The sequence below is a fragment of the Cucurbita moschata genome, unplaced genomic scaffold, assembly GCF_002738365.1.
Source record: "Cucurbita moschata cultivar Rifu unplaced genomic scaffold, Cmos_1.0 Cmo_Scf00011, whole genome shotgun sequence".
Taxonomy (NCBI): domain Eukaryota; kingdom Viridiplantae; phylum Streptophyta; class Magnoliopsida; order Cucurbitales; family Cucurbitaceae; genus Cucurbita; species Cucurbita moschata.
The window spans coordinates 5,580,064-5,599,553 of record NW_019268527.1 but is presented as its reverse complement, the minus strand read 5'-3'; the positions used below and the strand labels follow the sequence as shown (position 1 = coordinate 5,599,553).

The 19,490-nt window shown below is 38.5% G+C and overlaps 6 protein-coding genes across 10 annotated transcripts in view; 5 read left to right on the top strand and 1 right to left on the bottom strand.

Moving 5' to 3' along the window:
• Positions 1-1,765, top strand: part of LOC111449296 (heavy metal-associated isoprenylated plant protein 9-like) — a 2,321-nt gene extending 556 nt beyond the window's left edge. The window contains exons 1-6 of one of the 3 annotated variants that reach the window (XM_023089137.1): positions 25-172; positions 305-387; positions 480-621; positions 708-883; positions 969-1,059; positions 1,148-1,765. In XM_023089137.1, coding sequence (XP_022944905.1) covers positions 364-387; positions 480-621; positions 708-883; positions 969-1,059; positions 1,148-1,659 — 945 coding nt within the window. In that variant the 5' untranslated portion in view covers positions 25-172; positions 305-363 and the 3' untranslated portion in view covers positions 1,660-1,765. Of the gene's footprint in view, positions 1-24; positions 388-479; positions 622-707; positions 884-968; positions 1,060-1,147 lie in introns of those variants that run through there. The other 2 variants (XM_023089138.1, XM_023089136.1) reach the window with 2 other exon arrangements.
• A 951-nt stretch (positions 1,766-2,716) lies between these two features.
• Positions 2,717-3,383, top strand: LOC111449858 (protein SODIUM POTASSIUM ROOT DEFECTIVE 2). Its single transcript, XM_023089948.1, has 2 exons — positions 2,717-2,912; positions 2,995-3,383. Exons 1-2 carry the CDS (start codon positions 2,783-2,785, stop codon positions 3,294-3,296), a joined length of 432 nt encoding a protein of 143 aa, XP_022945716.1. The 5' UTR covers positions 2,717-2,782; the 3' UTR covers positions 3,297-3,383.
• A 1,816-nt stretch (positions 3,384-5,199) lies between these two features.
• LOC111449638 lies at positions 5,200-9,216 on the top strand. 2 transcript variants are annotated; one of them, XM_023089618.1, is made up of 4 exons: positions 5,200-7,534; positions 7,639-7,842; positions 7,938-8,112; positions 8,204-9,216. In XM_023089618.1, the coding sequence occupies exons 1-4, from the start codon at positions 5,519-5,521 to the stop codon at positions 9,046-9,048; spliced, it is 3,240 nt and encodes a 1,079-aa protein (XP_022945386.1). In that variant the 5' UTR covers positions 5,200-5,518; the 3' UTR covers positions 9,049-9,216. The 2 variants fall into 2 exon arrangements, with proteins under 2 accessions (XP_022945386.1, XP_022945387.1); XM_023089619.1 differs by having other exon boundaries at positions 5,201-7,534; positions 7,648-7,842.
• A 1,186-nt stretch (positions 9,217-10,402) lies between these two features.
• Positions 10,403-12,270, top strand: LOC111450048 (caffeic acid 3-O-methyltransferase). The gene is made up of 4 exons (XM_023090193.1): positions 10,403-10,919; positions 11,258-11,568; positions 11,651-11,715; positions 11,806-12,270. The coding sequence occupies exons 1-4, from the start codon at positions 10,474-10,476 to the stop codon at positions 12,106-12,108; spliced, it is 1,125 nt and encodes a 374-aa protein (XP_022945961.1). The 5' UTR covers positions 10,403-10,473; the 3' UTR covers positions 12,109-12,270.
• A 1,552-nt stretch (positions 12,271-13,822) lies between these two features.
• LOC111450051 (60S acidic ribosomal protein P1-like) lies at positions 13,823-15,240 on the bottom strand. The gene is made up of 4 exons (XM_023090197.1): positions 15,102-15,240; positions 14,902-15,002; positions 14,586-14,795; positions 13,823-14,103 (listed from the first exon to the last, which is right to left on the bottom strand). Exons 2-4 carry the CDS (start codon positions 14,968-14,970, stop codon positions 14,050-14,052), a joined length of 333 nt encoding a protein of 110 aa, XP_022945965.1. The 5' UTR covers positions 14,971-15,002; positions 15,102-15,240; the 3' UTR covers positions 13,823-14,049.
• A 3,984-nt stretch (positions 15,241-19,224) lies between these two features.
• LOC111450047 (polyadenylate-binding protein-interacting protein 12-like) overlaps positions 19,225-19,490 on the top strand; it is a 4,638-nt gene continuing 4,372 nt past the window's right edge. For both annotated transcript variants that reach the window (XM_023090190.1, XM_023090191.1), the window contains exon 1: positions 19,225-19,337. The gene's annotated coding sequence lies outside the window, so the exon portion shown is untranslated. The remainder of the gene's footprint in view (positions 19,338-19,490) is intronic.

Genomic DNA, 19,490 nt, shown 5'->3' with positions numbered 1-19,490 from the left:
GGGGGGGGGGGGGGGGGGGGGGGGAGGAACTGAGTTCCAGCATCCCCACGTTTTGAAGCATCTCAACTCTTGTAAAGTTGCTTCATTTCTGTATTTCCCTTTTTGAACCTTTCATGGGCAGCCCTTCTTCTTAATGTGTGTGCCATAATACCCCCACTTGGTGCTGTTAGCAGTTACAACTCTTTCAATCGCTCCTCCTTCTCCAATCCTTGTTTTCTTTTTTCTTTTTTTCTTTTTTATAAATTCCTTACTCTCATTTACTCATCTGCACTGCCCTGCTCTGCTCTGCTCTGCTTTCTTCCAGTTCTTCCCCTACCAACACAACACAAACATTCTGTTCTTTCCCTCTTCGCGTTTCTGGTGATGGGTGAAGAAGCTGTTAAGATGGTCAGTCAGTATCTTACTTATAACTTATTGTAATTAATGCAGTAGCGTAGCGTAAAGTAAAGTAATCGCTCATATATAACTTGTTCATGCAGGAAGAAGCAAAGGTAGAAGAGACGAAGGAAGAACTGAAAGTGGAGAAACCCAAGCCTTGTCCTCCTTCCGTGCTGTTGTTTGTGGATCTGCATTGCACAGGGTGTGCTAAGAAAATTGAGAAGTCCCTCATGAGAATAACAGGTCTTCTTTCCAATTCACTTTCCTACTTCTGCATTTGGAATTATTTGTGAACCTTGTCCCGATTCCTGATGGATGGATGGATGCAGGAGTTGAAGGGGTGAGCACTAATGTGGCCAAAAATGAATTAACCATCAAGGGAATAGTAGACCCACACGCGGTTTGCGCCAAAATCACCAAGAAAACCAAGAGAGTAGCCAAAGTGTTGTCCCCATTGCCACCAGCTGAGGGCGAACCCACCGGCCCCCAACTTGTGAACTCCCAGGTATCAGCACACGCACCTACGCACCTACCCTGCTCCAACCATACCACAATGCTTTAATTTGTTTATAAATTTTAATTCATTGAAGGTGGGTGGATTGACGGTGGTGGAATTGAAGGTTAACATGCACTGCGAGGCCTGTGCCCTGCAACTCAAAAGAAAGATACTCAAAATGAGAGGTACTATTGATTCAACCAGTTTTGAGAACTGATCAGACATGGATTACTTATGATTCATTGAAGGCGGATTTCATTTGTAATTGTCCAGGAGTGCAAACAGCATGGACGGAACTGAGCACGGGGAAAGTGGTGGTAACAGGAAGCATGGATGGGAGTAAGCTAGTGGAGTACGTGTATAGACGCACCAAAAAGCAAGCCAGAATAGTGCCACAGCCGGAACCTCCTCAGCAAGAAAACAAGCCCCCTCAAGAAGAACCACCAAAAGCCGAAGAAAAGAAAGAAGATGAGACAAAGACAAAGACAGAAGACGCGCTACCCCAAGGAACAGACACGAACAATAACAAGGAGGAAGAACAACCAAAACCGACGGAACCAGCGGAACCAGGGGAACCAGGGGAAGAGACGAAGGCAAGTAGTGTGGAAGCGAAGCCGGCGGAGGGCGGAGAGGAGAAGATTGTTATGGATGAGGTAGACCCTGAAATCATGAAGAGGATGATTTACCATAATTATCAGTATCAGCCGCTGTACGTTATCGAACCAATTCCTCCACCGCCTCAGCTATTCAGCGATGAGAATCCCAATGCTTGCTGCATCCAGTAAATGCTTGCTATACATTATCAAGATTATAATATCCTATCCTTGTGTGCGCCTTCTGTAATATATTCATTTCTATATTCATATCTAATAATCCAATTCTCTGATTCCATGTGGTCGATCATCATATTCCTGATTTAATTTATATTCTTTTTTGCATATAATTAATTTAACAGGCGTGGCATGTGATGCCCAAACATGAGATTAGTTTTCCATTGGGATATAAAATATATGTATTTGGAAAAGAATATAATTGAATTTTGATTATTCCATTATGTTTGATTTGAAGAGAAGAGTAATTTGAAGTATAGACAAAGCATTTGATCCAAATATGCAACTAAAGAATAGAGCACGATTTGACTAGATCAAGCATTAACTATCTCCACAATTGTTAAACAAATAAAACACCCATTGTTCTTTCCTGAAGACAAAATGGACTCCGAGAATTTGGTGCATTGTGTGACCGTAGAGTAACCTATGATGGGTCATATTGCGATACGAGGGTTAAACGGTCAAACCATAGTTGCTTGTGAGCATGCTAAGAAGGTGTGCCGGAACCGAAAATAAAGAAACGAAGTATATTTTATGATTGGTGTTAAAAGAGCAAGGCCACAGTATTAATAAACTTGGACATTACATTGTATTAGTGGATCACTCTATAAATATTGTAGATGTGAAAATGAAGTTGATGATAGGTGGAATTGTTTGAGAAAAGAAGGGTTTGGGGAGTAGAGCATTAGGCGAACAACGTGTTGGAAGTCGTTAAAAATTAAAATATAGTTAGGAACAAAGAAAACAACAAACCCTCCTCGTCACTCACTGCGCTTTAATACTAATGTGTATTGGTAATTGGTATTGGTTTTCACGTGGATGGGCCCTTCTTCTGAAGCATGAATCATGTTACGAAAATGGGGCATTGAAAGCAATAAGATTGATTATAAAGGCAGAGGGTGACGCTGATTTCCACTCCTCCGACTCACTTCAATGGAATAATGCATGCCTCTCATCCTACGACCACTTTCCCACTGCACAAAAGGCTTCCAAAGAAACGGATAACAAAAACGTTCCCATGGGGGAATACCCTTTCCAATGTGGCCTATAAAAACCAGCCTTTAATCTGAGTGAGTGCATGGCTAATTTGCAAATAGTTCCGGCTCACACCCCATTTCATGTGGAGCCTCAGCTGGTGGAGATGATGGTTCCCCTTTATTCTCATGGTTGCGCCAACAAAATCCACAAGGCTCTCTCCCATCTCAAAGGTCTTATTTTGATTTTTAGTACAACACCCATCTATATATTCTCCAAAACCTCACACTAACAACATGCATGGTATGATTGCAGGGATATATTCAGTTAACGTAGATTACGAGGAGCAGAAAGTGACGGTGTGGGGAATATGCAACAAAAACCAAGTGTTGAGCACTGTGAGAAGCAAGAGAAAAGCAGCTCGTTTTTGGAACAATGATGATGATGATAACAATAATAATGATCCACAAGCAGAAGAAGAAGGTCTAAACTCAAGAAGGCCTTCTTTTGGTGTTAACAAGCTTCGTTCCCTCAGTTTCAAATTAGCCTGCAAGAAGGTTTTCACCACTACAAGATCATATTCCTTGCGTATCTTTGGGGCTCCTACTGTTTCCTAACTTTTGTACATAATATATGTATCCATCTATCTTTTCACTCCATGCTCAATCATCAATCTCAACATGAATGACTACTCCACACACTTCCACTAATCCCTTATTTCTACATCTTCTTCTTCTTCTTCTACTTCTTCTTCACATCACCAGATGCACACAATTACGTTTCTTTGATTGCCCCTGCTATTCTAAATTCAATTATCGTTGGTGCTAATTTGGCTACTATCACCTAACCAATCACTATCGGTTATCGTGGTTATGGAACATTTGTTCTTCCATAACCAAGATAACACTCTAATTCTACAAAATAAGAAATTTACTTTAGGCTGAGATTATGGTATTGTATGTACGTGAAAGGAGGAAAGAAATTTTGTAAAATCTAGGCTCTGAGGTGAGGAAAGGGATCTTGTTGATATTGTATGAAATGATGCAGGTTAACACTAGAGTGATTACTTGTGTTATCTTTCTTGTTGAGAATAGGAAGAAATGACGAGCCTAGACTAGGACGCTTGGACTAAGTAGGCTAGAGAAAGACCTAGAACTGGATACCTCCAAGAGACTCTGCATTTAGGGTCGCGAAAGGGGTAACAATCGGCCTAGACTCCAGTATTCTAGACCACGACAGGTTTGAGAAATCTTACGTGATAATCCTAGAGATGAGTGGATCCATGTCAAACCCACCCAGATCCACCCTAGAAAAGCTAGTAGGACGCCACGGTAACTATAGACAACCAAGGTAGCTCTATAGACTTGAGCAGTGTGAATAGTGTCACTAGAACCTCTACTTCCCTCTCTGCTCCGATACTGTACCGTCGAGACTGAACTCCAATACTAAGATCGTCGAGCTAGGCTGATCTGGACAGGGTAATATGATTCGTGCCTCGACCTAGTGGTGATAGCTAAAGGGTCTCCTAAACAGGACCTTTGAGCCGTAGAAACTTGTCCCTGAGCGGAGGACCTTGGGACCACGTAAGATGACCTAGTCACTAATCGGCACACAGGGGATCGCAGCCCCCCGAATTTAGTGGTAGTATGGTTCTGCGGGAGGGTTGTCAGCTAACCTCAATGAATGATGTTCAGAGAGCAATATTGATTCAGATCCAGCCATACTGTCCCTCAGTTTTACTCATGAGGTTGCGCCTCATCGCAAGACACGGATCATTCATCGCATAAGATGGGCAAGCTACCTAATTTGTACAAAAGAAAGAGTTGGAATCTAGTCCGCACTCCCTAGAACCTAGAGATTGGGTCGTGGATACTTACCCAAATTAGAATGCGAAAAGAGCCAATTTGGTTGATCACTCATTGTTCTTATACTCATCCCTTTCTATTTTCTTTTCCAAATAAGTGATGCCACGAATTGAGGCAAGAGAGCGTTCGAGACTCCTAGAGCCAAAAAGGAGCGTCAGACATTTGGGAGTTAATGTCATATCATACATTTTGTACCCCGCAAACTTCTTTTATAAAATTCATACCCTACTTAAACCATTGTTTTTTTTTTTAATTGGAATTCTTCTTCTTAATTGCTAAATTTTTCATTACTTCTCTCTTTTTACATGCTTTCCTTGCATACTCAATAAGCCTCATCTTTGATTTCGACAGAACAGATCATTGAAATGGAAAAAATTGAATTGTGATAAAAAAAAAAATCAATTTTAGAGTTGAAAATGTTAAAGTAATGAGTTCGATTCATTGTTTTTGATACCATTAAAGTTTTGATGAATATTTGTGAATTTATTAGTAGAACATGTGAAAGGTGAATGAATTTTTATAGGGTGTGATTCCAATTTTTGGATATTTATTAAAATGGTATCATTTATGATTTGTGGTGTAAACATAAAAGCTTAGATGAGTGAAATGGCATACATCATTAGGAAAAGGAAGAAACAAGAAACCCAAAATTGATTAGAATGAAAATATCATTATTGCGAAAAGAAAGAGACTGTCAGTGGGAACAAGGGTTAAAAGGGAGGGAAGACGGAGAGTTAGATGCAAATCTGAATGGGAGAAGGGAATTAAGTACCTACTCTCTACATCACAAGGTGGAAGAGGAGACGACTGTGGCACCACCACCTCCTGCTCCGCTTCACTATTCTGGTTATTCTTCTTCCTTGTACTCTTCTTTCTAATTCTGCATATTTAACGAATCTTGAATCTTATTCTGCCCTCTTTTCATTGCTTTTTTTTCTTAAAACTTGTCCATTTCCTTCATTGTCTCCTGCAATATGAACATGGGTTTTGCCCCTTTTGGTGTTGGTAATGGAGGATCTTCATCATCTTTCTCCAATTTATCACCTTTGGCGCCGCCCTTTACTCTTGATCGTTCGGTTACTAAACCTTTATCAACCCCACTTGTGGATATCACTGAACCTGAACCTGAACCTGAATTTGGGGTTGGGGTTGGGGTTCCCCTCAACCCTTTGCAACACAATTGGCTCCCTTCCACCTCCAAAACCTCAGCCCATGACTTCGATTGGTTACCCTTCTCTACTGGCTCTGGATACCCCAGGTCGCAGGCTATGATGGACCCTTCTCATAACCATGGACCTCTTTTGGGTCGTCTTACAATCACTTCAACTGACCTCTCCTCATACCACGGATCCTCTGATGGAGTAACAACTAGTATGGGCAAACCAAAACCCTATTATCCTTCTTATGCCGCAACTTCATCTAACAAAGCTGGTCCTACGGTCATTGTTGATCAACCAAGTTATGATTGGCTATCAAACTCGCACGTTGTTACATTCGAAGGGCCCCCGTGCACCGACTTCTCTCGCGGATCTTCAGCTTCTGAGAGATCAACTGAAGAGGCTTCACATTCTGTTGATGTGCTTGATCTGAATAAATGCAACGACTTTGTAAGAGAATATCCAAATGAGGAATTGTTTTCGGAGCGAAACCGTAACATTGAGAGAATTTCTAACATGGATGCTCATTCTGCATTTCCAGGATGTCATCCTAAGACTAGGACACCACCTTCCAATCCAGCCTCAAGTTCTCAAAACTCTCCATTTCTGAAAAAGCCTCCATATCTGGAAATCTCGAGAGAGCAAGATTCTAGACTGAACGTGACTACATCAATTGTCAATTCTCCCGCTACTTTTTCCATCAGACCATCTGTTGTCAGCGCTGATTCTTTTGCCTGGAATGTCAGCTCATGTCATGTTAACTCTGAGAGCAAGGAATTCGTCAGTGCAGAGAATTATGATACATGTATAGATAAAAACGATCCCGTAATTACTGAGCCCTCATCAACCAAAATTCATGACTTGCGAAACAATATACATTCTGCTAAGGATTCGCCAGATCGTAGATTGAAGGCTGGAATGAGACTTCATATTCCCGATGCCAGTCCTCATTTTAGTTTGGACCCTAAAGGAATTGAAACTGCCACAACAACTGAGAGTTCCTCTGAAAGTTTTGATCAGTACAACCTTGCATCAGTAGACTCACCTTGCTGGAAAGGAGTTCCAATTAGTCAGATTTCTCCTTTTCAAGCATTTGAGATTGTTACTCCGAGTCGTACGAAGATGTTGGAAGTTTACAACAGTGTGAATCTGTCATTGTCTCAAGTACCCCCGTCTACTGCTGAGGATACTGTGAAAGTCATAGTTCATGAACCAAATGAAAGCACGATAGGCAGCATTCTGGAAAAAGGTGCAACATCTTCTCCAAAGATGCCTTCAGTTTTTGGTTCCTCCTTGCCTGCAGAACAGAAAAGTAGCAATTCTGTGAAAGCAGGAGAATTTTGTTCAAAGATGGGTTGCTTCCATCCAGCTACCAGTAGCGTCTATGAAGCGTTTGAAGATGGTGGTGACTTCTATTCTTCCTTTTCCATACCACAAGATAAATATAAGCATAATTTAGAGTCTGGAAAAAGGATTGCACATACAAGTTGTACGGAAAAGCATGCAGATGCAAGATTAAATAGCGACAACTCTTCTGGAAATGGTTTAAATCATTTGTCGTTTGATGCTGCAGAACATGTAAAGGCATTTCATGGAGAATCAACTTCAAAAGTTGATATCAGGATTTTGGTTGATACATTGCATAGTCTATCAGAGTTGCTCCTTGCACATTGTTCAAATGGTTTGGATGCATTACACCAAAAAGACGTCATATCCCTCGAGACTGTGATGAATAACCTTGATGTGTGTATAAATAGCGTTGGATCACAAGGTTCTCTCTCATCTGAGCAAAGGACTTCACAAAGCCTTGAGCAGTTTCATCAGCTTCATGCGGTATGTTAATTCTACTCAAATCTACTCGAGGCTTAGAAGTCCTCACTGCATTGTGAGAATGCAAATTATAATTCCTGTGATTATGTAATATATTTGTTCGTCAGCATTTCCAGGATTTGGGAGTGCTCAAGTCCCAGTCCCAGATGACAAAGATTGAAGGTGAAAATTTGGAGTGTCTATCAAATGATCGAAATGGTGTCGAGGAAACGAATCAATACATATTATCTGTCAAGAAAGACAAAGAAGCTGCTGGCACTCATCATCTTAGGAATGGGATTGACTCGATGAAAGAAGATAGCATGACCAAGGTATCTATTAGGAAAAGAAGTTACATCTTTTCATCTGTTGAGTGGAACATATAATGAATGATCACTTATCAGCTTATGCCGTTATCATATTTTAGGCTCTTAAGAAGGTTCTGAGTGAGAATTTTCATGACGATGAAGAACATCCTCAAACTCTCTTATTCAAGAATCTATGGCTTCAAGCAGAAGCTGCGTTATGTGCCTCCAATTTAAGAGCTCGTTTTAATAGTGCAAAGTCAGAAATGGAGAAATATGAATCACCAAAAGTGAAAGGTAAGTTTTAATCATATTGTATTTAGTTTGGTGTGTTGAGTCAATGTTCTCCTTAGATTTATTTATTTATGAGCTAATTTTTATGCCTTAGAACATGCCAAAAATCACAACCAACTATTCGTTTCTGGTGCATCTCCTGGTTCAAACACCATTGCGAAAGTGGCATCTAAGACTAAAGTTGGTTCCACCCCATTTGTTTCCGTCCAAACTTCCCCTGCCGTGAGTGTCAGAAGTCATGCATCAGATGACGTGATTACTAGATTCAATATTCTCAAACACCGAGACGATGAAGCAAAGCTTAGGGATGCCGAAAATTCGGGAACACTATCTGATTTTGAGGTTTCAGTTAAACAACGCATGGTTGAAAAATCCGCACTCGAGAAGGAACAAAGTGCAGGCCCACATATGAAAGACATGGATTCTTCCTTCCCCTCTTCAAAGGTCAAGGGGAATGATTCTGGGCCAGCTCCTCGGTCGACTTCCCCCATCTTGACCAGGACCAGTCATATAGACGATGTTATGTCGAGATTTCAAATTCTGAAATCTCGAGACGAGCACGTAAGTTCTTTGAATGCGGGAAAGGTGCAGAAAGTTACAAGTTCCCATTGCAGTGAGATTGGGAAGGCGGCACCTGAAGGTGTCATCTCGATGATACATCACCCCATTGCAGATAACAAAAATGAAGTTGATGATTTAGATGGTTCAGTAGTGGGCAGACTAGATGTCCTAAGGAGTTGGGTAAACAACATAAGCCCAACCCCTGCAGGAGAAAACTTACAGGAGTATTGGACATCTGTGGAAAACAAAGTAAAAATGGAACCTTTCTTGCGGCCTGAAGCTGGTAAGGATAGTAGAAGCCATTTTGAGGGCAAGCTTCCTGCTGGTTGTTCTAATGGGTCCTCATCAGACTGGGAACATGTTCTCTGGTGCGATTGAATGTGTATAGAGTTCTAATGATCCTTTTCTCAGTGTATCATACGTTTTTATTTCTGTTGAATCAACTTCTGGTGAGACTGTTTAACTCACTCAGATTCTCTGCGATCCTCAACTACCATCGATCATAATACATATCTTGTTTGTTCATAATAGATATCTTGTTTGTAATTACTTTGTTCTTCTGTCTTTATATTTTGAGAAAAATGAAGTGGAGTTCTATTCTTTAATAAAGAAGATCAGGAAATTTAACAAAGAAGAAGATTGGACAAACTCTAATTAGGTGAGGATTTGTTTTTGCTGAAACAGTTACGCTGATTAGGTGAGGACGGTAAACAACCAGCCCACCGTACCAAACCTAAGAGCAAAATGTAGTCACACACACCAACCACTGATTGATGGAGTTAAACTTTATCACTAATTCTCGTTCACTCACCTCTCAAATGACCATCTCCCCATCTACTCTCTGCTACCATTTTTTTCAAAACGACCATTTGCATCATCCGACACACTAAGAGTGTGCATTGAAGCTAAATCGAGGTATGCACAAAGCTCGAGAGAATGAGGCGACACGAGTGTCGCAGACAAGCTCAAAGAAGACTAGGTAGGGTCCCATGCCATAACCTCAAAAGTCGGAGTTTCGATATGAGTTTCAGCATGTGGCTCGAGAATTAGGTCTGTCGATATAAAAAGATAAAAGCTCATCAAATTTGGTGTCAAACGAATACTCGATGGACTATGCACGAGACCGTCTGTCCACCCGCTAAAATGATGTCTACTCGAGAAGGATTGGAAATGCCTCAAAATGTATTATAGGGGAGGCATGGTGTGGGCTTTCTACCACCTCTAACCCCTTAAGCCTAAGCAAGCTACCCAGTGTTATATTCGTGTGTCACGGCATGAGCAAGCGTGTAAGGGATCTTCCTTTGAAAATGGTATTTTCTATTTTGATTGTTGGGATATATTTGGGTGACACTTTAGGGTGTTGCAATGAAGTTTATTGTGTAACAAGATAAAGTGGGTGAAAAGGTGGGGAGCGTGTGGATTGACCAATAAAATTTGAGTTTCAATTCAAAGGTGGGGTGAAGTTTGGTGGAATTGTGTAATTGAAGAGAAAAATGAAGAAATGAAAGGTAGATATGAAAATTAGAAGGCAGCTCAATAAGATTGGAGGTCAACCGCAGTGGACCCATTTACCAACCCCGTTCGATATTTGGTATCTGTATTGGGATGGCTCCAACCAAAACAAGACAAGTGTAAGTGAGTGAGGTGAGTAAGGTGAGGGAGGGGCGTGAGTGCGGTTGGTGGAGGATGTGAAAGAAAGTTGAAGTCACTATAAAACCAACACTCACCACGGGAATGTATGGGTTGTAATTGCATACCATTCTTTAAGCAAACCAAAGTCCAGGGAGAAAGAAATAGAAAAGAATGGGGTCCTCGGGGCAAGGTTGTGAGGTCCAGATCACCCCCACCACCCAAGTGAGCGATGAAGAAGCACAGCTGTTCGCTATGCAGTTGGCGAGCGCTTCGGTTCTTCCAATGGTGCTGAAGGCCGCCATCGAGCTAGACGTGCTGGAGATCATTGCGGCGGCAGGGGAGGGGGCTTTGTTGTCCCCCTCACAAATTGCCTCTCACCTCTCCTTCTCCGGGGCCAAAACCCCAAACCCTGAGGCGGGTGTGGTTCTGGACCGCATGCTCCGGTTGCTGGCTTCCTACTCCATCCTCACTTACTCCCTCAATACTCTCCCCGATGGCTCACTCCAGAGGCTCTACGGCCTCGCCCCTGTAGCCAAGTTCTTGGTCAAGAATCAAGACGGCGTCTCCATCGCTCCCCTGTGTCTCATGAACCAGGACAAGGTCCTCATGGAGAGCTGGTAATTACCCTCCTTTCCATCCTTCCTCTGCTTCAGATTCAAATTACAAATAATAAATCTAACCAAGTGTATGCATAATTAATAATTTAAAAACGTATTTGTCATTAATAGAGTCAGTGTTGATTATAATACAACAAAAAGAAAAAAAAAAGTTATTTAGGCGTGATTGAGAGTGTCTTTAATTAATGATTCAAAATTAACTCTTTTTGGACACTTAGATCTGAGAAGTCAGATCAGAGCTTAGCTCCTCTGCTACTCTGCTCCAAAATGTTTTGGGAATAATTTTAATAATTTTATTTAAGGAACCATGACATTATTTGTATGTTTTGGGAATGAAGGTACCATTTGAAAGATGCGGTACTGGAAGGAGGGATTCCATTCAACAAAGCATACGGAATGACGGCGTTCGAATATCATGGAACAGATCCGAGATTCAACAGGGTGTTCAACAGGGGAATGTCCGACCATTCCACCATTACCATGAAGAAGATTCTAGAGACCTACAAAGGCTTCGAAGGCCTTAATTCAGTGGTGGATGTGGGCGGTGGGACCGGAGCTGTTCTCAACATGATAGTCTCCAAGTACCCTTCTATTAGGGGCATCAACTTCGACCTCCCTCATGTCATTCAGGACGCCCCTGCCTACCCAGGTAACCTCTGTTTCGGAACTGGGAATTTAATAAATATGCATCCGAATTCTCAATTGCTTCTTCATTGAAATGGCTGCTGCAGGAGTCCAACATGTTGGGGGCGACATGTTTGTGAGCGTCCCAAAGGGGGATGCTATTTTCATGAAGGTAAAGTAACTGAATTTAGAACACCTACACTCATACCTATACCGACTCTGTATTGTATCGATTTGGTCTGATGTAATGTGGGGTTTGCAGTGGATCTGTCACGATTGGAGCGACCAGCACTGCCTGAAATTGTTGAAGAATTGCCACGATTCTCTGCCGGAGCATGGGAAGGTGATTGTGGCGGAATGCATTCTTCCGGATGCACCAGACAGCAGCCTTGCCACCAAGGGAGTGATTCACATCGATGTCATAATGCTGGCTCACAACCCTGGAGGCAAAGAAAGGACCGAGCAGGAGTTCCACGCCTTGGGCAAGGCTGCTGGATTTCAAGGCTTCAAGGTCCACTCTTGTGCTTTCAACACATACATCATGGAATTTCTCAAGACTCTTTAGTTTCGAACTCCAAACATAACCTTCCTCCTCTGCCTTTCTGCCTTTCGGTTTTCAAATCGATCAATAACATCTTTTGTGGCCATAAGTTTATTATTTGGGCAAAAGAATCAATTTTACAACGTGGAAAGGATAAACCAAAATGAAAAAGAGAAGTGTTAGATAATACATCGAAGATAGCGCGATGAAGTGTTGGCCATTGGATGGTAAGGCTGCTTACGACATCGCCGCTGACATGATGACGTCAAAAGCAAGATATTAAAAATAAGGGTAATTTAAATAAATAAATAGTCATGATCAGAGTGGACCCCACTTGTACTCTAGGAGTCAATGGTCGTTGTGCAGATTTTCCGCCCCAATCACAATTCAGGTCGCCAATCCTCTCTTTACTAATTCATAACACAAACAGATAAGAAAAGGCACACTCAATTCTTTTTAAAAAAAACGAATCTTTTCAGCTAATAATTGCTATTTTTCTTCTTCTTTTTTTAATTGAAATATCCTTGTTCCCCATCAATACTCGAACAAATAAAAACGGATTTTGAATTCTAAGTGTGTGGGGGTGGAAGAAATATTATTGAATATTACATATTTTAACCCTTTTTTTTTTTTTTGTTTACCTAAGTAATTATTTCTCATTTGTTTTGTGTAATGATAATCATTCTAATTAAAACAGAACAAAGTATGATATAATAAAAAAAAATAAAGGATTTAGTACAACTTAATCTAACGCATATATAATTTTTTTTATTAATAAACTATGAAAGTAGGAACACCTTTCTGCTTCTTTTCTACTGGTTAGAAAGTGAAGTTAATAGGGTGATGTTAGGCAGAGGAGAAGAATGAAGGGGGAGAGAGAGGAAGTTAGAAGGAAGGAGGGTTAGATGGGCAAGTAGTTGGGAAGAGGATGGCATGGAATCTGAGGGAACCCCTCTCATTCCCTCCACCATCTCCATCATTGATGACCTTCATTCACTCCACTCTTATTCACCAAATTCTTATAATGAAGATCACCCTTCCCATCTCTAAAACTTACTCACACACGCAGTTTCCACACCTCAATTTCCGCACAAAAGGGCCAAGGACCAATTAGGTCTGCCCCAATTGTATGTCCTTAACCTTCGTCAACCATCAATCTACCTCTCAGCTCACATGCATGCCTCATACCTCATCAACCTCCATCTACTCTACTTTAACTTAAGTTTTACCTCAAAGGAAAGGAAATGTTTATCACTTTGTTTCTAGTTAGTATCAATACAAACCTTTTTCCTAACGATCAATATTTATATGCCAATAGCCGAAGGTGTGTTTCTTCATGTTATTTTTCTCATTTTAATTGTCTTGTCCATTCTTTCTCCTTCTACCCTTGTTACCACAAATATGGCTATGGCAAAATCCTCCTCTTCTCCTACTTAGTTACTTTCTGCATTTTTTCTTCTGCATTTTTTCTTCATTTACAATAGTATCGCATGATCTTCATTTACAATAGTATCACATCATCAAACTTTAGAGTTAAATTTCAAACACCTTTACAACAATTGCTTAATCTAAAATTTCACAATAGGTGTGCACATTTGACTAACTATCATCATTGCTAGACCAAAAAAAAAAAAAATCAATAACCGATTCACCACCATTTGTCCCAAGCAAAACTCACTACTAAAAAAAATTAATAACCAATTCACCACGTCCAAGAAGAGTTACAATGCCTAGTTAATTATCAATCCAAGAAGCACGGGTTGGCTTTCATCTCATTTCATTGTTTTAGTAATCAAACAGAAGTTGAAAAGACCAATTACCATTGTAAATTAAATGAAAAAGAGAACTACAAACTCACTACTAAAAAACTTGAGACGATTGAACAGAGAAAAATAAAGATAAATCCAATAAGGCTACCACCCAAAAATGTCCTAATGCAATGCAACAACGCAACAAAAGGGCCTTCTAATCGAATAAGCTGAATCCCATGTCGTCATCACTCTCTTCCTTCGGCTCCTCCTGCACAATACGCTTAAGAATGAACAAATATCGAAAGGGGAAAGACAGATAAGATTCATTCCAGGCGACTACCATGTCAATCGCGATGGTCATTAAAATTTGCTAGTTACAAATTATGCTGTCAATACAAGTTCAACGAGGGATAGATATGATCATCTAATGGGTTAATTATGAAAAGGTAAACATTTTAATTAGCATAATTTGACCATTGTATTGTCATGACAAACTAGTATTAGTCATACCAACATACAAAACGTGGGTCAGATAGAGCTACCAAAGGTAAAGCAGCATATTTGATTAACGGGTTAATACTGATAACCGGAGTTTATAAACGCGTCTATGGAAGGTTCCCTACATAATTATTACATCCGAGAGAGTCCATGAACAGTTGAAATGATCGTATGTTGTAAACGTATGAAAGAAACTTATCAAAGATATAGTTAAATTGTAAGAAAGAGTAGAAAAAAGATTCATCAGCATACCTTCTTTTCCTCAACGGCAGGAGCGGCAGCAGACGCAGCACCACCAGCAGGAGCAGCTACAGACACAGCAGCCGCAGCGCCGCCACCACAGCCAACGTTCAGAAGAAGGTCCCCAATATCCCTCTTCTCCGCCAACTTCGCAAATAGGCTAGGCCAGTAGGATTCCACACAGAGCCCTGCAGCTGCTACTACGGCTGCAATCTTGTCCGCCTAGATACAAAAAATAATAATAATAATAATAAAAACTCGGACTAATCACGCATCGAGCATTCAAAAACAAGAAAAATGAGAGAGGGATAAAGAAAGTGGTTGGTACAGTGATTGCAATTCCATCATCGTGAAGAGCCAGGGCGGCGTAGGCGCAAGCAAGCTCACTGGTAGACATGGTTAGCGTAGCGCTTGATATGCAATGAGGAGCTATAAATTAAAGAAGCAGAGGTGAGAAAGAAGGCAATCGGAAACGATTGAGTGAGAAGTGCAAGATTAATAAACGGAGATCTTGGAGGAGCGACATACCGTGAGAGTAGTACTTAGAAGCCAAATGCGCGTACGGCGATCGCCACACCTCTTACTAAACTATGCTATATACCGGGGGGAAGGGGAAATAGGGTTTTTGATGCTCCATCGATATCGGACCGCGTTCATCTGACTGACTTGGGCTTCAGTGGACCAACGTAAATCTATTGGGCCGTTTGTATATTTTGAATTGTTTTGAGTTAAAAATTTTCTTAAATAAGTAAATTATAGAAATTAGTAAAAGGATGTTTGGGGATGGAGCTACATTATTACATTATACATAAGACATAAGCTATTGATTGGGGTTGGGGAGTAATTAATTTTGTGGAATCCTTTTCCACAAAATACGAGCTCTGCTTAGCCATTTTGAGCAAAACTGGAGTGGAGGGTGGAGGGTGGAGCCCTGCCTGCCTAAACCAATGCCACAACCTTCGCTCTCCGTCCCCACATCAATCCTCAATGCAAAACTCACATGACAGCCTCCACAAATTAGATATCACCTTCCATTTTTAATTAATTATGCTTAAACGCTAATATCTTCCATAATTAATCACGCTAATATCTTCAATTTTTATTATATCAATCGTCTAATATATATAATCATCACATGTTTATCTGTCGATTTTGGAAAAATCGACAATTAAGTCACAATTCAAGTTCGAGGTTTTTGAAATAAAAAGAGTAATCAACTAAATTATTTTTCGGACATATTATATTATGAATGACAAAAAAAAAAAAAAGATATTTTTCCACTAATAAAAAGAGAGAATAAAATATAAAAAGAATTTAGGGGGAATTAAAAAAAGATGCGAAATGCAAAGAGTGAAGACAAAATGAAAGAAGAACCAAACTAATCATCTTTCGACGTTTCCTAATAAACAAATCCCAGTAACAAACATGTGCACTCTAACTCATCATTGTCTTGTCCCCAAGTTTTAATAACCTCCACAAAAATTTATTTATAGTACATTCATCTTTCTTCCCGATCTACCCCCACATCTTTCATTTTTATATTATTCCCTTTTTTAAAAAAAATATATATTCAATTTCTTTTATTAGAAATTTGTGTCCCACCCTCCACCGTACGTTAAATAACATTAAAATTTAGTACTTTTCTATATAATTCAATACAAATTAAGATATGGTTTTGCACCACGCTAATGACTATGGTTCCACATCTCTTTCCAAACTAAGTCCATGTGGCAATGGTGGGGAGACGTATTTTATAAACTATGGAGTATCTCCTAACGAAAATTGATGATATAAGTCAAGGTACCTCAATCATGCAATATGTACTTCAACTAAGATGGAAAAAATGTGGTTCATATTACTTAATACAAATTAAAACTATAATTAAATAAAAATCGAGTTTCAAACATTTTTTCCACATCATTCTTAAAGGGCATATTGTAGGATTGAAATGTTTTAGCTGTGCTCCATTTATATTTTGTATAATTTGAAATTGTGGTAGATTTTAATATAATTATTGCTTTTAGATAAGGTAATATAAACGTTTAAGAGTTTTAATAAAATGGACAAAATGAAAGTTTTGATTTACTAAATGAAGTTTGATTTTTGTGAAATATAAAATGAAAATAAAGTTGTAAAAAGTCAACTACTAAATTAACATAGTAATAAAAACACGTGGACTGAAAACATAATTGAAGTTGAATTTTTGTGAATATACTTTGCCTCCACTAGAAGCTTCTCGGATGCCACAGTTGCGGACCCCACTCCTAATACCTACAAATTTACACGTCACCCTTTGAATAGAAGATTTAATATTTGCCTTTCATTTTTTACACAAAAATTCAAAATGAAATCCGCACATATTTAATTAAAATAATTATAATGATTATATATATTTTCTAAAACGATCGAATCCATTAAAAGTTTTAAAAATTCTTTTCTATAATAATTTATTAAAATTTGTTATTATAAAGTTAGATTTTAATCTATCCCGCTCAACTAGTTTTACTGGGCTCTTAATTTTCTACTCTATACTTGGTATGGTAAATCTTTACCCTCTTTCGTTTAAACTAGTTAATCCTCCTCCACTTCTAAAACTAGAGCAACCTCACATAATCAACCATAATTATAAGTGTGATGGAAGGATATGCTTCTGCAACAAATAAACTTCACTCGTAATCATAGTCTATTTAAACTACGATAATGCATCACATTAACCTGATTAAACAACAATAACGAAAGATAAAATAAAATAATAATGCAACTAAACAACAAACTATCACTTAATCAACACAAAATTACAATTGATTAGGGTGTTTTTACATGGGTTTGATTTAATTTTTGTCAAATTTGTAGATAGTTTCAACATTTGGGTATTTTTTCTATGTTTGCAAACACCATTTCTTTAAGGTTAAAACCAAATTGAAAATAATTTAATGACATTTAGGTATATTTAGCCAAAATTAAGATGAATTTAGAAACAATTTTCACAAAGTCTCTTATGTATAAGAATTAGCAAGTTATATCCACTAATGAAGAAAATATCTAGGTTCAGTTACAAACAAAATGACCATGATACCCTTTTCTCATAATTATTAAAAAAAAATAATATCATATAGTCCTTGTCAAACCTCTTTTTCATTAAGTTGAAAAATATTCATATCTAAATACCTAAATCAAAGAAGGTAAGAGTATGGCTTAAAATTCAACCAAGCCATGATGGTTAAGGAGAACTCGCGAATGGTGTAACAAGTTTTTATTAGTTAGAAGATGCGAAAAAATTTATTACAACATTCATCATTTTAAATACGATGATCATATGAATAATGAGATATATGTTCAATGACATGTACTCTATAACCTAAGGCTAAATGTTCAATTCTTTTAGCTGAATTTAATACAGAGGTGAATAGTAATATAATCATTTAATTTATAGCAATTAAATAAAAATTCACTACAACAATGAACCCAATTAATTGTCATTTTACATTATCATCCAACCATAAAATGCTACAAATAGCTCCATATGGCATAGTTTTCCAAAAATTAAAGTTTAACAAACAATACAAAATAAGTAGCCAAATAATTTGGTTGATTTTTGAAGAGAAATAATGTCTATTTTTTTTTAATCTCCCAAAAATTCAGGAAATCTCAACCTATAAGGAAAAAAAAAAAAAAGAATTTAAATAATTTAGGTCAAACCAAATCTTAAATCTTTTAAAAATCAACTTTATTTAAACAACAGGCTCTCGTATTTTTAGACTCATTTAACGCCAAAAACGAATTTTCAGTTTTGGTTCACAGGGAATCATTTAAAACCTTATAGGTTTAGATTTGAACAACAAAAACACTTTTAATAAAACCACAATTTTTATCCAAATGGAAACACACAGTCAATATTTAAATTTTCAAATCAAATCTCGTTTTTCTCAAAACAATAATATTTATACTTTTTTTTGTTGTCCAATATTACACCTTGAAAAGAAAAAAAAAAAATATGTATATATATTTTCCTTCTTAAATTAAATCGAAATATTGAATTTCATTCATAAAATAGTAATAGTTGAATTTCTTAGCGACAGACAAGCTTCCTTTGTAAAAAAAAACATTAATTTAGGTGTAGATAAAAATGAATATTTTAATTTATAAAAACAAACAAATTTAAATTATATATATTTTAAAACAACATTATATTAATTTTTAATTTATTTATTATTACTTATAATAATAATAATAATAATACATGATGTTGTAAAATATTAATTTGACAGAAATGGAAAATGAAAAGATTTATAACCATTGTGAAAACAATTTTTATAATTGAAGAGAGATATATTATACACAAAAGTGTTGAATTTAAGGTAATATATGAATAAAAGGAAATGATGATGAAAAATGGTAAAAACAAAATGTGGGCGTGGGTGATGAATGGCATTTGCATTTATAAGAGCAAAAATTAAATGTGATAAAGATATAATGATTGGTTTGCATATAAAGAAATAAAGAAATAAAGAAATAAAGAAAGAAAGAAAGAAATGCATGATGCATGGTGATGGTTCATTCATGCATGGGTGATGGTAAAGGGCATGGATATGGGCATTTTAGGAATTTTGAAAAGTTTGGTTGGGTGTCCCTGAAATATGTTGAGGGCGAGGGGAAAAGGGGAGGGGAAGAGGAAGACGGAATTTCATCGCATCGGTCATTTCTGGGATGCTGTGCCACTCTCATCTCCACCGCAATCCGACGATCTGATTCTGAGCAGCCCACGTACACACACCCCTTCCTTCTCTCTTTCTTCTACGCCTCTCTGTCTGTTTACCAAGCATCGCCCCCCCCCCCCCCCCCCCCCCCCCCCCCCCCCCCCCCCCCCCCCCCCCCCCCCCCCCCCCCCCCCCCCCCCCCCCCCCCCCCCCCCCCCCC

Bases quoted from the DNA above. Each gene is read 5' to 3' on its own strand.
- LOC111449858 (XM_023089948.1), top strand. From the start codon at position 2,783: ATGGCTAATTTGCAAATAGTTCCGGCTCACACCCCATTTCATGTGGAG. The intron at 2,913-2,994 runs GTCTTATTTTGA...GTATGATTGCAG, and splicing joins GGCTCTCTCCCATCTCAAAG to GGATATATTCAGTTAACGTA.
- LOC111449638 (XM_023089618.1), top strand. From the start codon at position 5,519: ATGAACATGGGTTTTGCCCCTTTTGGTGTTGGTAATGGAGGATCTTCA. The intron at 7,843-7,937 runs GTATCTATTAGG...ATCATATTTTAG, and splicing joins AAGAAGATAGCATGACCAAG to GCTCTTAAGAAGGTTCTGAG. The intron at 8,113-8,203 runs GTAAGTTTTAAT...TTTATGCCTTAG, and splicing joins TGAATCACCAAAAGTGAAAG to AACATGCCAAAAATCACAAC.
- LOC111450048 (XM_023090193.1), top strand. From the start codon at position 10,474: ATGGGGTCCTCGGGGCAAGGTTGTGAGGTCCAGATCACCCCCACCACC. The intron at 10,920-11,257 runs GTAATTACCCTC...TTGGGAATGAAG, and splicing joins AAGGTCCTCATGGAGAGCTG to GTACCATTTGAAAGATGCGG. The intron at 11,569-11,650 runs GTAACCTCTGTT...TGGCTGCTGCAG, and splicing joins GGACGCCCCTGCCTACCCAG to GAGTCCAACATGTTGGGGGC.
- LOC111450051 (XM_023090197.1), bottom strand. From the start codon at position 14,970: ATGTCTACCAGTGAGCTTGCTTGCGCCTACGCCGCCCTGGCTCTTCAC. The intron at 14,796-14,901 runs GTACCAACCACT...TTTTGTATCTAG, and splicing joins ATGATGGAATTGCAATCACT to GCGGACAAGATTGCAGCCGT. The intron at 14,104-14,585 runs GTATGCTGATGA...CGTATTGTGCAG, and splicing joins CTGCCGTTGAGGAAAAGAAG to GAGGAGCCGAAGGAAGAGAG.